At 39.6% G+C, this 15,692-nt stretch overlaps 1 protein-coding gene and 1 pseudogene across 4 annotated transcripts; both read left to right on the forward strand.

Moving 5' to 3' along the window:
- The first annotated feature begins 549 nt into the window (after window positions 1-549).
- Window positions 550-15,501, forward strand: LOC105060029 (octanoyltransferase LIP2p, chloroplastic). 4 transcript variants are annotated; one of them, XM_010943598.4, is made up of 6 exons: window positions 550-1,238; window positions 2,130-2,352; window positions 2,796-2,949; window positions 12,906-13,197; window positions 14,213-14,363; window positions 14,734-15,501. In XM_010943598.4, the coding sequence occupies exons 3-6, from the start codon at window positions 2,810-2,812 to the stop codon at window positions 15,018-15,020; spliced, it is 870 nt and encodes a 289-aa protein (XP_010941900.1). In that variant the 5' UTR covers window positions 550-1,238; window positions 2,130-2,352; window positions 2,796-2,809; the 3' UTR covers window positions 15,021-15,501. The 4 variants fall into 4 exon arrangements, with proteins under 4 accessions (XP_010941900.1, XP_010941902.1, XP_010941904.1 ...); XM_073259719.1 differs by lacking the exon at window positions 550-1,238 and adding an exon at window positions 1,258-2,049; XM_010943600.4 differs by lacking the exon at window positions 2,130-2,352 and having other exon boundaries at window positions 553-1,238.
- On the forward strand, window positions 2,957-12,899 carry LOC140858594 (uncharacterized; annotated as a pseudogene).
- Window positions 15,502-15,692: the final 191 nt, after the last annotated feature.

Raw genomic sequence — 15,692 nt, forward strand, 5'->3', positions numbered from 1 at the left:
CGCACCGCCTTCCCCAGTGTCGTGTCTGCCAAGATATTGAACACCCGCTGGACCTCGATGGCGGAGAAAGGGATCCATCCGACAATCGACCTAGGGAGGAACGACCTCGCCAGCATCCTGTCCCTGATGTCCGGTATCGGCATTACCATCTCTTTTTGGAGTTCGCTTTCACAGAAGAACTTCTCCGGCTCTGCGAATAGGGAAGCTTAGGCGATGGCTACGGGCGAACAAATAAGCTTAGCGTTGTTTTATCATGTGGCTATATATATATATACACACACACATATTAGTTTTAAATCTGCATGTTGCACGTGAATTCTAAAATGAATTTTTTATAAAAAAATTATTTATAAACCAAAAGATATCATCCATCCGAAATATTAGTGTTGATTAATATACTTAATTATATATATGAACAAATTTCATATTTTAATAATATAATGTTGATCTTTAATATTTTTATTAAGCATTAAGAATGATTTAAAATAAGAGCTTAGAAATGTGGTCTATAAAATATTAATTATTTTCAGATAATATTTATAGATAAAAAATGATTGTTTAAGGTATAGTCCAAATGATTCATAATTTTTTTTTTTCACTTTCTGTTTTTATATACATATATTAGCTTAGATTAGATGTTGGATTAGATTAGATTAGGAGGACGCTCTCCACTCCCTTCCTCCTCGTCCTGCTGCTTCGAGAATATCGTCCTGCTGTGCTTTCTTCTCCGATCGTCGCCGGCAGCCATCCGTCCCCTTCTCTTCTTCTTCTCCCATCGCAGCCGCGGCAGCCGCTACACCTCTTCTCCTTATTCCATTCGACGCCTTTTTCTTCTCCATCCCTAATTCAGAGGATCCGTCGCCGCTGTTAACCGGAGCACGGCCACGCCAGCCCACCGTCTGTAGCCTCGGTAGTGGGCGACCGGCGGATCCACATCGCCGGCCACGACATCACCGAGGGTGTCCAGTGGGCGTCGCTGATCCAGGCTCTCGTCTTCGGCAAGGACGGTCCCCCGGCGCCGCACCAGCAGATCACCGCCGTCACGGCGGCGCGACGGGGGGGGGGGTGCGGGTGGTGCTGGAAACGGGACGGCGGCTGGTGGTGTTCGGGGCATCTCTTGGTCAGAAATTGGGAATTAGGTCTCTAATCAGGTCTCTTTTCCTCTCCTTCCTCTTCCGCCGCACTGCCAGTGGCTAGCAGGCGGTGGACGTCCGGTGAATGTTGGACGCACAGCACCGGTAAGCCTCTCAGTCTCTCTCTACCTCTCCCTCTCTCTCCCCATTTCTCTTCCTCCACATTCCAGGCTACTAGCAGCCGGCGATAGGCGGCCGACGGACGGGTGTGCTCATTCTCGAACTTTCTGTCTTCTCCACCTTTCTTCTTTATGTAGTCTGTTCTGACACCAGTCAATGGCAACAGCCGGAGTATACTCGACACTCATCCAGCCGCCCTCCGTCTATCTCATCCGTGATCCGAAAATCTCCCCGCAAGAACCTACCCCCGTCCTTCCGTTTCTCTCTCTTTCTTCCCTTCCCCATAAACGTCTGATCTCTCCTTTCCCCTGCTCCCCGTTCACTCTATTCACTTTCTCTGACTTTGCCCAGCAATAGCTGGAGGTTGGAGCCAGCGATTTTTTCTCTATTTTTCATGTTCTTTTCGTTGTAGATAGTGAAGAAACTTAGATCATAAAAGTACAATTTTGTGTTCCTCTTCTGAAGAGATTTCCATTTATAGATTATTAAATTACATATGTCGTTACATTTCTTTTATCTCGGATTAATAATTATATTCTACATCAGCTTTTAGAGATTGTTCTTGAATTCATATTGTAATGTTTTTAAAGTTTTTTAGTCACTGCATATTTTGTGTTAGCAACATTTTGTTCTGAAGTGCCAAATGATGGATAGCAGAAGAGAACAATATATGACAGGGTATGACTCATCATTCATAAAGCTATCTGATTCGGGAGACTAGAGGCTAAAGCACAATAAAGTTAATGAGTTGGAACTTGGACGGGGTTGACTTTGTATTTTGGATGTTATGCGTGTGGTAAACCTGTTCTGCAGTATACTAGTATTTTTTAGTATTTTCTAAAGCATTTGCAAGTGTTTTTTTTTGCATTTTCTCAGGTTTTAAAAAAAAAGTTTCAGTAAGCTCAAGGCTTGGCCCAAAGCTCAAAGCCTGAGTAAGTACCGGACTCGAGCCTAGAAAGTAGGCCCGAAGGTTGAGCTGATCCTAGGCCTGACTATATTTAGTTAATACCTTGGACCAAGCCAGGATCTAACCTGGCCCATGAACTCTACGACTACAAGTACTGAGTCCGTAACAGAGATCCCATAGCAAAAATTTCAGGTGTGGTTACTGATTGTGGTTGAATCTTTTCAAAATCTGGTGTTTTTATCTGATTGTTTGGTTAAATTTCCCTTTTTCATTATCATGCTGATCCATTTTTTTAAAAAAAATAACATCATAAAAATTTCTTCCTTTCAGCTTTGAATATATTCTTTGTGTCATATGGATTCCAACATGGATTTCTTTTCTTTTTCCATTATGACACTTTTCTTTTTTCTCTGATAATCTTATGTTAGCTCTTATCGATCAGTGCTTTACAAACATTCTAGCTGCTGAACTCTTTCTTCTCCTGTATTGTATTAGATTAATTCTATTTACTGATTCTCTGCACTTGTTGCTAAGTAATTTTTTTTTAAAAAAATTTGCGACCAATTATTTCGCTTTGAAATAATTAATTTGTTCATTAGTTCTTTATTTTGAATTCTTTGGGAATTATGGTACAGGTAGATGAAACATAATGAGCATGATAAATCTTGGGATTGCATTTCCATTTCCACCTCATATGTGCCAGGAGAAGGTGCAACATAGACCATTTCATTGTGTGGGGTTCTCAAAGGCCACAGAAGCTGTGAGAATAAGTCATCATGCAAGAAGGAGGTCAGCTATTTTTACCTTTTTGATTCCTTGTGATATTAGTCACTCTTCATTTTATTTGTCCCAAGGCCAAATGCTTTGTCATTGGACACTAACATGTAAGTTTCTTGTGTGTTTCAATTGATTTTTCGGGATGTTTTCTTCATCTTCGTCATGTTTATGATCAAAAAAATGAATCAATTTCGGTTGGCTTCTTGAATTCCTCAATGCCATTTGTTCCTATCATGGTTATAATATCAGTGCAAACAGTTTATTAAGCCCTTTATTATCATGCTGTCCTCATATTTGTCCATCATCTATTTTACTATTTTTTCACATATATTCATCCCCTTATTTTCAATTGTATTAGGAATTCTCTTAGTAGTTGTAGCATATGATCATCCAAGCACAATGTTCATGAATTATCTTTGTTGGCTTAAAATATAGTTTATTAAGTTTTTTAGACAATGATGATTAAGGTCTGCAGAATTGGCACTGGGATCCACATCGGCTGGCTGGCGGTAGGAGTCGGTACGGTTCATATCGGACCGAATCGGTGTGAACTGATATAGAAGTAAAGAAAGGAACAAGGAAGAAGAAAAGAGAGAAAAAGGGGAGGGGGAGGGAGAAGGAGGGAGGGAGGGAGAGGGTGGCTGAAGGAGACATCGGCAGTGGCCATAAGTGGGCCGTGGGCGTGCTCGGAGGGCCATTAAGGCCTCTGCTTTCTTCGCCAAATCATGATCGAGAGAGAGAAAGAGATGGAGAGGTGGAGAGAGAGAAAAGGAGGGAGGGAAAGCCGGTGGAGAGGCCGTCGAAGGGCCTTCAATTGGCCGTCATGGCCACCAGATGGTAAAATCATGGCTCGTGGCTCTATAGGTGTGAAACAAGGGCGATCGCCCCTATTTCATGAAATTTTTCAAAAAAGGCCGATCAAAGTGAAGCCGGTAAATTCATTACCGGTTTCATTGTTTACCATTGTTTTTTAAAAAAAATGCGATGAATAGGGTGGTTTCAATGTTCATCATCGTTTTAAAAAAAATGCGATGAATAGGGACGGTTGCCCTTGTTCCACAACCGCGACTCCGCTCGGGCCTTTTGTGCCGTCCCGTGGCCACGATGGCCACCGGACGCCCTCTAATAGCCTCTTCGCCACTTTTACGCCCAGCTGGCCCCTCGCACTCTAGTCTGTTGGTATAGTGGTATCGGAGCATCAGTGATAGCTTTGGGAAGTATTTGCCTATTTGGTGGAGTAGGCAATTGGGCATTTTCCTAGGATATTGAAACTACTCCAAGCTTCGCAAAGTTTTGATGAGTACAGAATGGTGGGGATGATGCATTCATCAAATGGAGGGTGTGGTGAATAGTCACCTCACATCAAGTCTTATATTCACCTTCTTCTTTATGAAAGTACTAATGTGGAACTATTGAGGTGTCAAAAACCAGACATTTCTCTCGTCCTATAGGTGGCTCCTTTCTAGCCCATAGGCTAGATGCCTGTATTTTTGAGGAGATGAGATTGTCTCGTTTACTGCTTGAGTGTGTGCATCTAAGATTTGACCTGAAAAGGCAATGGACAGCTAGACACTTGCAAGGCTTTTCAATGACATATTGCTACTATGTAGACGTGGCATTGGTGGGCTTTGATTTTCATTCATGACAACTTAATCTATGGTGTTATTCTTGTTATGTGCACTTCTAGGGTGCTGTGTGGTGCTTATGCTATCACTTCTTTCTTAGATTAATGGGATTTGTGGTGAGGTGGAGACAATTTAGAGTATCGATTGCCCAAGCTTCTTATTGGCAGTTTTACTTGCACTGCTATTGTTGCTGATGAGCATGATTGTTGTCTATATGCAGAGACTGTGGAGATTAAGGTGTGTGACATAGACCTACAAATTTACGATATGTGGGTCCTAGGTTTGCTTGGTGCAATAACTGGACTAGGAGGGCTCATATTTAAGAGTTTATAGGTTGAGACTAGCCATTAGAAGGTGGATTAATATGTTCCCCAATTATCAGCTTCAAGACCTCCCTTGAGTTTCGTCGGATCACTGCTCTCTTTTAGTGCATATTGAGATTATCTCCTCCCATGGCTCGAGTAGAGCTAATAGTGAACTGCCTCATTATGAATCCTAGCCTAGCTGGGTTAGAGCCATACATAGAGACAGTTCCATTTTGATAGAGAGAGTCACCTTCTCACTAAAAGAAAATTGTGAAGCGCAGGAGGTCATATCCTAGTAGATTGAAAATTGCAGAGCCCAGGCGAGTCTCGTGTGTGATAGTTTGACCAACCAACCGACGGATTAAGGAGAAAGTTCCCTTCCAGTACTTTTTAAAGCTTGCTTTGGGTTAGGTTAGGTTACCTACCTGACTAACCCCAGAGCTCGAGGTCTACTTTTACCTAGATACATAGAGCTTGCCTTACCACTATTTCAAAACCGCCCCCCGACGCTTCGACAACATTACCACCAACATCTGTACTACTTATTCTGTCCTGGATAGAAGCATGGAGAGTCTGCCTTAGATTGTCAAAATCTAAAGTGAGCATGAACGGTTGATTAAGACGTTTGGGTATAGTATTCTCAATCATGAAAAATGGTGTATTATGCTAGGAAGCATGGATACGGCAAAATGGCTGCGGTACCAATGTCGGACACGTTTCCTATACGGAAATGCCGGGAACACGGTGCGATACGTACCCACCACGTGTCTGGCTGTTTTTCTCTCTTTTCTGATTTTCTCGACATCGGATACGACTGGGATATAGTTGGGTATGGCTGGGATATGGTTGGGTATTGAATTTTGCCATTAATGAAATATTGAAACACCACCATTTCTTAATTTTTCACAAACATGGAACTGAAGCATCCCTCCCCTTCACGTCCCTCTGTCTTCCCCTTTTTTAAGCCTCTGCCCTCTTCACAAACATAGAACAAGGTTCTTTTCTTTCTATCACCGTATCACGTCCTTCCCCTGCCCTATCATCTCTTTTGGTTTTGGCTTTGCACCTTCGAATTGCAGCGACAGAGTTGCAACGTTGCTCTCTCTCCCTCTCTCTCTCTCTCTCTCTCGCAGCAGGTTAGTAATATAATTAGTCTTTGTTTTTTTTTTGTATCTGCACTGCACCTTGAAGAACCAGTCACAGTTAATATGTATCTGCACTGCTAGGTAGACCATAGATTATGGAACCAACCAGTTATGTTCACATCCCTCTCCTCTCCTCTGGTCTTGTTTTTTTTTTTTTTGAAAAAAAATTATTTTTACTACATTCTTTTAATGGCTTATAATATAAACTTTAATATTTGTGTCATTTTAGGATAATGACTACTCCAAGTTCTGCTCCTACCAGCATTACCAGCAAGTTTGCTTCTGAAATTCAAGATGGTAAATGTCCTCTTTGGGCATATGTGAACATACTAGAAAAAAAATCAACTGGGGGCGGTGGAAACAAGACTTGGTCTTGTAATTTTTGTGGAAGGGTTCTCAAAGGTTCTTACTTTAGAGTAAGATCACATTTATTAAAAATATCTGGTAATGGAATTGCTGCATGTCAAAAGGTGAATGCTGACTATTTGGCAGAATTAAAGAGATTTGATGAAGAAGCTGAGAAATTATCAAAACCACCTCATGTTCCATTGCCTACTGATAGTGGCAATCCACCCCCTAGCACTCAAAGTTTACCAATGAAAAAGAGAAAAGTTGGAGGTTTAGGAAAGGCATTTAACATTCAAGATAAAGCTCACCTTCATGCTGACATTGCTAGAATGTTTTAATCTGCTGGAGTTCCTTTTCATCTCGCTAGAAATCCATATTATGTGAGTTCTTATACCTTTGCTGCTAGCCATCCTATATCTGGTTATATACCTTTCGGTTATAATGCTTTAAGAACAACTCTCTTACAACAAGAGAAAGCACATATTGAAAAGTTGCTTAAACCAGTTAAAAGCTTATGGAGTTCAAAAGGGGTTAGTATTGTTGCTGATGGGTGGACTGATTCACAAAGAAGGCCTTTAATTAATTTCATGGCTGCAAGTGAATGGGGTCCCATTTTCTTAGGGGCTATTGATGGTTCTCAGGAATATAAAGATAAACACTATATGGCTGGTTTGATAAAGGATGTAATCAATGAAGTAGGGGCAGATAATGTTGTCCAAATCATAACTGACGATGCTACTGTTTGTAAAGCTGCCGGAATGTTGGTTGAAGTTGATTTCCCTCATATTTTTTGGACTCGTTGTGTGGTGCATTCTTTGAATCTTGCATTGAAGAACATATGTGCAGCTAAAAATAATGAAAGAAATGAGGTTGCATATGTTGAATGCTATTGGATTACTCAGATAGCTGATGATGTTTCTTTTATTAGAAATTTTATCATGAACCACTTTATGAGATTGGCCATCTTTAATGTGTTTGTGCCACTAAAGTTGCTTGCAATTGCTGATACATGGTTTGCATCAGTTACAGTGATGCTAAAAAGGTTCAAACTCATAAAGCATGCTTTGTAATCTATGGTTATTAGTCATGAGTGGAACTTTTATAGAGAGGATGATGTGGAGAGGGTTGCAACCGTGAAGGATTTTATTTTGGATGATTTGTGGTGGGACAAAATTGACTAGATTCTTTCTTTTACAAATCCAATATATGATATGCTTCGAGTATGTGACAAGGATGCTCCAACTCTTCATTTGGTGTACGATATATGGGATATAATGATAGAAAAAGTGAAGGCAGTAATATATAAGCATGAAGGGAAGAAAGGAAATGAGCAGTCAACGTTTTATGAAGTGGTTTATTCTATACTCATTGATAGGTGGACCAAGAGTTGCACCCCACTCCATTGCATGGCTCATTCTTTGAACCCTAGGTAATTTTACATTTAAATGACTTTTAACATTATAAAATTATTGAACTTTGTAATATATTTATATATTTTACATTGCTTATAGGTACTATAGTTATCAGTGGCTTAAGGAGGCTCCTAACAGAGTTCCTCCTCATCAAGATGAAGAGATTTCTGCAGAGAGGAACAAGTGTTTTAGGAGATATTTTCCTAATATTGAGGATAGAAAGAAGGCAGCTTTTGAATTTTCTAGATTCTCTTCAGCGACTGATGTGTTTTCTAGCTATGATTCAGTTCAAGATAGGTGGGATCTAGATCCAAAATCTTGATGGGTGAATCATGGAGCTTCTGCACCTCTACTTCAAAAACTTGCTTTAAAGCTTCTTGTGCAACCTTGTTCATCATCATGTTGTGAGAGGAATTGGAGTACTTATTCCTTCATTCATTCTGTAAAAAGAAACAAGATGAATCCAACAAGGGCAGAAGATTTAGTATATGTGCATACTAATCTTCGACTTTTGTCTAGGAGAAGTGAAGCATATAAAGTAGAAGATACTAAGATGTGGGACATTAGTGGAGATGCATTCGATCCATTTGATGGTGATGCTGGTGTTCTTGAAGTTGCTAATGTGTCTTTTGATGAACCGGATATGGAAGCTGTACTTTTTACGGAGGATGGAAATGAAGGAGATGGGATTGCAACTGTTAATGTTCATGAGGATAGGATAGGATAAATGCTCTTGATGCTGATTTTCGAAACATTGGTGTTTTTATGTTAATCTATTAGGATTTTTGCTTGTAATGTCTATGCATTAATGGTGCTTACTTTTCAAACATAGGTGCTCTTGAGTTATGATTTGTGTTTATATATTAAATTTATCTTGAGTATTTATGCTTCTATATTAATATTATATTTTTTTAATATACTGTATCCTAGCCGTATCGTATCCTATACTTTTAAGAATTTATCATATCTCTGTATTCGTATTGTACCGTATCCATGTCTCGTATCGTACATGTGCTTCCTAGGCGTTATGCATGCTAGTGCTTGAGAGTGGCACTCCAACTTCCTAGCTCAAACAGAAGTGTAGGCACACTAATAAGGCTGTTTTAGTGATGTAATAGGGAGCTCGTGGGAGATCTCAATTGACAGGTGGAGGATTTAGAAGCTGATATTTACTTAATGTAATAGGAAGAGGCGGACCTAGGGAAACTAGCTCCAAATCGACTTCAGTTGCTTCAGTGGATGTTAGTCAAATACACCAATGCTTCATCTCAATTTGAAGTATTATGGTGACAGAGAAGCCATATTACATTGCTTCTGGCAAGTGACTAGAATACAACCTTCTTTCATCATGTCACAATTATCATATGTCGCAAGAATCAAATTGACCGACTTAAGTATGGGACTAGAGCCAATTTAGATAGGTCACATTGGAATGTTGTTAAAGCTGGTGGGCTCTTGTAGAAGCTAATGATCCCATTTCACATTCCTATGATGCCTATGGTGGTTCTTGAGGAGGATAAAGGTAAGTTAGAGGATGTCTCTCTGGCATAAATTGAGGTAACAATCAAGCCTTTGGCATAGGGAAGGCACCAAGCTTTGATGGTTTTCTAGAGTCATTCTTTCTTACCTATTGGCCCATTGTTTGGGGGGATGTCATTAGGGCTGTTCAACTTTTCTTTAAGCAAGCTCATATCCCGAATTCTTTAGAGGTCTAATTTTGTGGTGCTTATTCCTAGGATGGTAGATCCAAAGGAGATAGGCCATTAAAGGCCAAACAGTCTATGCAATAGAATTTGTAATTCTAAAGAGTGGTGGAATTGTTAGCAAATCACCTGAGGAAAGCATTGCGCTATCTACACTTTAAATAAGAAGGAGCATTTATGCAAGGCCAGAGTATTTCCAATAATATTATTGGGTCTAGAGATAACTCATTCTCTGCATCAGTTGATCTCAAGCTTTCATGCTAATTAAGTTAGATTTGGAGCGTGCATATGATCAAATGTCATGGGAGTTCCTTGAGGCTGTCATGTATCATTTTCGATTCCCTCCAAATTCATTCATTGAGTTCAAGAATGTGTTTGTCATCCTTCCTTTTCTCTATTGGTAAATGGAATGCCTACAGAGTGGTTTTCCTCAATTACGGGTCAGAAACCATGATGTCCTCTCACCCCTTTCATTTTCATTTTCACTTCTAATATGCAAACTAGAATGTTGAATTATCAATTGGCTCTTGGTAGGTCAAAGGGATTTTTGCCCGCAAGAGTCCATCTTTACATGCACTTATCATATGCTAATGATTGCATGCTTGTCTGGTGCAAAAGCTAAAGACTGCCAAGCATTTTTTGTTTTTTTGCTTCCTCTGGGAGGTTCTAATAAAATAGTATAGAATTGGAGAAGAGGGTCAATCTGTCCTAGCTGGTTGCGGTGTTCTTTCCATCCTTGAGTTTTGACTGTTTTGGCTATTCAAGATACTACTACTATGGGCAAGTATCTGGTAGTTCCTCCTGCTAATGGCAGGCCTTCGTGGCATAGATTTCAATTTCTTCCTAATAAGTTGTCATCAAGATTGGCTATCTCAGTAAGTTGACGTCGAGACCGGCTAGTTGGAAGTGGGACTCCTTGAGCATTGTGAGGCATCTCATGCTTATTCACTCTGTGCTGATTTCTGTGCACATTCATGTGTTGCCTGATTGTTAAGTATTGGTATCTGTGATTGAATGGGTGGACAAGCTGTTAAGGAATTTCCATCGTGGCATTCTGCTGAGAAGAGGGGTATCATTTACTGTCTTGCAAGAAGGCAGGAGGCCTAGGCATACCCAGGATATGGGCACGACACAAGGTTCTTTTGAATAAGTTGGCAGGCAGGCTTTTATTACAAATGGACACCCTGTTGTAATAGTTCGCTGTGGCAAGATACTGGGTTAGCATGGATTGGAGCTCTTATCACCAACCTAGAGGTAGGTCTGGGACATGGTGAGCTGACTGTATAGGAACCGTTGTTACCCAGACACTTGAGTTGTGCCAAGTGTAAGTGTCCTAAAGTCTTTGACACAGCAGGTTTGAAAATCCTAGGCAAAGGAACATGATACACACACACACACTGTATATATATAATACATGTGTACATGTATAAACATGTTTTTGAGTTTTGAATTTGATGCTTATAAAAGAGAAACTTAAAATTGTAGATGTTAACAAATAAATACAATGAACCATCTATGAGCTAGCAAGTTGTTTAATTTGTTCCCTAGGTTTAGCTAAAGTTGCTTTGTGTTAATATACTTAAATAGATAACTAATTATAATATATTTATATTTAAACACAATGCCATTTCTTCTAAGTGTTCATATAATCAAGATATTATACAAAAAAAAAAATTGACACTTTTCTTAAAGTGTCCATATACTTGATAAGTTTATATTAAAAATATAAGGAAATTTGACTTAAGTGCCCAAAACTTAAAACTATGAGTCCCTACAAGGCATTTCAAAAAAAAAAGTGATCAGTATCAGACACTTTTTATTGACATCAGTAGGATACTCCAAAATGGAGTGTCTAGCCATGTCATGTTGTGCCTCGTCCGAGTATCCAAAAATGTTGACACTTCCACACAGCTTAAAAGTAAAGTATCCAGCTAAGATAGATGAGAGGTAAAATGCTACAGGGAAAGTTGAAGGGGGTGATTGGATTCAGCTATTGACACCTTAATAGACCCATGATGGGGCAGCATGCCTTTGTCCAAACAAGTATGTCCTTATCAATATTGAGAGAGAGTTTAATTATTCCAAATCAAGGATGGAATATCACATTAGGGTAAGCTTCTTTTGCCCTAGAAATTGCTAAACAAGTGCTCTCAATCCCACTAGTGGAGGGCAATTGGTAGGACAGACTGGCTTTTGGCACTGCTGGACAACTGCAAGTTAAAATTTGGTGGGTTTATAAGTCATGCATCGTTCATACTTTTCCTATTAATTTGCGATTGAATGGGATTTGGCAACTTTGAGTGCCACCTCGAGCTTGATTGTTTTTATGGAAACTGTTATGGAATTGCTTACTATGTGGGTTTCTTCTCCATTGTTGGGGCATTGGAGGACATATCTATGGTAGGTGTGAGGCAGCAGTGGGAGAAGCAATGCATGCCCTTTCTGATTGTGATCTACCAAGTATGATAGGGCTCTCTACAGGCAATCATGTTTTTCCCATAGAAGTTGGATACTTTGCTGGACTTTATCCTAGAAGCCTCCCAAAGATATGCCTCAGATGAGCTTGAAGAGCTCCAAATCATTGAGATGGCTTGTATATTGTGGTGGTTGTGGAATTCTCAGAATGAAGCGATCTTTTAGAACATCTACGCTTCATTCTACTGTTATATGTCAAACTTGCTGGGTAATGTTGGCTCCTGGTAAGGACCGTAGAATCAGAACCAGAGCCTATGCCGGCCGACTGACGGTATGGTTCGGTATGGATCCGTACCATTCCGTGCTGGGCTGAAGCAATAGGACAGAGAAGGGGAGAGGGAGAAGAAAGAGAGGAAGAGAGAGAGAGGGGGGAGAAGGAGAGGGAGAGGAAGAGAAGGTCTCTAGCGGCCGCCGAAGGCTGGGGGAGGGTGGAGGCTCTCTTTTAGTCTCGGCCACCCTCGGATCCCTCGGCATGGTCTCGCCGGCTGTCGGAGACGTCGCGGCGGCGGCACCATCCATTCGGAGGCCTTCAACGGCCTTCGGACATCTGGTAAGACTCTCCCCCCTCTCTCCTTCCCTCCCTCCGCCCATATTGAGTTCGACAAGAGCTCGAATGGCTGCCGGAGGCCCTCTCCCTCTCTTTTTCTTCCCTCCTCTTTCTCTCTTCCTCTCTTTCTTCTTCCTCCCTCTGAGATGGCTGCTGTGCCTTTTTGTACGCCAGAACCAGACCGATTTCTCGCTGGTACAGTTTGGCACAGCCTAAACCGTCCGATTCAAGATAGTTCGGAGAACGATGCTTCCTAAATTCTGATTTCCTTTTTCATCATGACTTTGATCCTATATTTTCCAGTATCTGCTGAATTCTGTCGATCCTATATATAAGAAATTACTTTATAATCAGGATGAGTGTGTACTTTAACAATATGCTACTCGCCTATTTTCTTGCTGACTGAAGGTCAATAATCTCTGTGGTACCAAATAGATGTGAATGCTTGGATCTCCACAAACACCAGATTCCTTATATGGAGGCATGGTCTTGGCAAAAATTCTTGGTAAGAAGGAGGCACATTTTGATAGAAAGAGATGATGATCACTCTGACACGTTGATTGTTCTTCAACATCCTCCTGTTTATACATTGGGTACTAGCAGTTCGGAGAAATACCTGAATTTTGATATACAAAATTCTCCCTATGATATTTACCGGACTGAACGTGGTGGAGAAGTCACCTATCATGGCCCTGGACAGGTATTTCTTCTATTTTAATATGCTCATGATAATTTATTGTGGGTTTCATTTCTGCAATATATAAAATTAATTTTTGTGGAGAAATGTTTCATTTGAACTCCCTTTCTTTTTTCTTTCTTTCTTTCTTTTATTTTTGTTTGTGAGGTTCCGCTGTTTTGGTTCCTGATGTTGGTTTACTTTCTCTGCTTCAGGCTTTAAACTGACTATAAGCAAGAATTCTCATACATGAGCCATTTCAATTTTGGAGTGTAAACTGGAAATATGGATCATTTACATTTCTGGATATTGATGCAAAACAGCAATGGACTCATTAGCCATGTTTAATTCTACATTTTATCTTTATAGTGCAATAGCAATAAATAGATGGCCAATTCCTCTCTTGGTGATACCAAATATAATTCATCAACCTATGACCATGAGTTTTATCAGATCTGTTATCATTTGTTGTTTCAAGTAAACCATAGACTTGTACTTTAGGTCATCTATTTCATATATTTCTTCTTGAAGCATTTTAGTAAAATAAACTTTCCTTCTGGGCAGTAAAAGATAAAAAGCCTGTGGATCACTTACCTATGCCATTATAAGGGGATCTAGGAAGTGAGTTTTTATCTATTTTTATTTTTTTGACTTCTTCATGTAGATTTTTTTTTTTTGTCCGTCACTGCATGGTAAAAAAAGTAGTATGTGTACGTTGCCCAAAAAAAATAGTTAATGATATGAAAAGCTATTTATCTAATTGGGTCTCCTTTAAATTCCTTTAATGTTTCTATCTATTTGGATTTTCCATTATTTGCCTTCTTGCTAGAGAAATAGCTGAAAACTATCTTGGTTATTCTAATCATGGAAAAGTGGACCTAGATTGCCACAGATATTTGTATGTATATGCATGCAGAAAGATTCTGAGGTTGATTAGAAATGTTTTTGGAATTGTCTCACAACGGCATACTGATATTATTTTTTCATTTTGTTTTTGGACGTTCTCTTCTTACAGTTTGTCTGTTGTCTTTCTTTTTAGCTTGTTATGTACCCTATTCTCAATTTGCGGTTTCACAAAATGGATCTGCATTGGTACCTTAGGTCACTTGAAGAAGTGATAATCCGGGTCCTTTTATCTACTTTCTCTGTCAAGGCCTCAAGGTTTGAGGGTTTCACTGGAGTTTGGGTTGGTACGTCCCTGCTATATTATACTGATTAGCTTCTTCCTTGTAGCATAAATTTGTCCTTAAATTTGCCCATCTTTTCATGCATGCTATCCCTAGGATAAGTGGAGCTGTTCAGGTACAAATACACACTCATGTTAAATGATAAGAGAAAAGAAAAAGGGATATTTGTTAGAGTTATATATATTTTTATAGCACGCTGCATCAGAACAAGAATATGAATCACCACAATATTTGCTATACGAGACTTTCTTCTTTTGCTATTTTAGACTTATTCCGCTCTAGACCAACTTCCAATGTAAAGCCAAGCACAGTATCAAGTTGCTACTAACAGTTTTCTAGATTTACCTTATTTGTTTTGCTCTGAATTTTCTAGGAAATCACAAGGTTGCTGCGATTGGAATTCGTGTCTCTAGATGGATAACTTATCATGGGTTGGCATTGAATGTTACACCAGATTTAACTCCCTTTCAGCACATAGTTCCCTGTGGCATACGGGACCGTGAGGTTGGTAGTCTAAAGGAGCTGTTGGGAACAACGGAAGATACTACTTTAATGGATGTCGCTCATAAATCCTTGATTAAAGAATTCTCTGAGGTTTTCCAGCTTTCTTTTGAATATAAATCAATCTCTGAATTGGACCATCCTGAGGGAAAATCATGAAGTTTGTTTGCAGAGAAGCCATTTCTTCTGAAAGAGCACTCATTGTTGATTGATCGCTGGGAACCATGAGATTGCGCACCCACTCTGGCATGTGGAGACCATTGATTTTTGGGCTATATATTTCAAAAATTGTTCAGATCTTTTGTTGTTATATCAGGCAGCCTCATTCCATAGATGTGTGCAAGGATGCATAGTTCTTGGGCAAGCTCTGGTTGTACGCTAGCTTTATAGTTTTTCTTTTGCCTGCTGGCTTTCTTTCCATTCTTCAAATCTGCCCCAGCTGCCCAAAACAATTAGTGCCTAGCATTAAAAGGATTGGTGATTTCAGGTTTTGCATGTAATCACCAATTAGAGGGAGCACTTTGAGGAAAGCTGTATATGTAACAAGTTGCGTGTTCTCAATTTCTTGATTAAATCATGTAACTACTCGTTTAAGTTTTTGTTTTTTATATAATGAATGAGCCATATTTGCATGATCAAACATGTAAATCACAATTTTTTTTTCTAAAATAAAAAAATGTTGTACCGAGACCTTTGGTTGGTTTAAAACGAAGCTAAAAGCAGAAAGTGGACGGAGGACAGTGACGCTGAAATATGACGGACTTTGGACATTTTAATCAAACTCAATCTTTCAAAGATCAAAAACTTGTTTATACAAAATATTGTTTTTCT

The sequence above is a fragment of the Elaeis guineensis genome, chromosome 6 (genome assembly GCF_000442705.2).
Source record: "Elaeis guineensis isolate ETL-2024a chromosome 6, EG11, whole genome shotgun sequence".
In the NCBI taxonomy this organism is placed as follows: domain Eukaryota; kingdom Viridiplantae; phylum Streptophyta; class Magnoliopsida; order Arecales; family Arecaceae; genus Elaeis; species Elaeis guineensis.

Bases quoted from the DNA above. Each gene is read 5' to 3' on its own strand.
- LOC105060029 (XM_010943598.4), top strand. From the start codon at position 2,810: ATGAGCATGATAAATCTTGGGATTGCATTTCCATTTCCACCTCATATG. The intron at 2,950-12,905 runs GTCAGCTATTTT...TGCTGACTGAAG, and splicing joins AGTCATCATGCAAGAAGGAG to GTCAATAATCTCTGTGGTAC. The intron at 13,198-14,212 runs GTATTTCTTCTA...CTTTCTTTTTAG, and splicing joins CCTATCATGGCCCTGGACAG to CTTGTTATGTACCCTATTCT.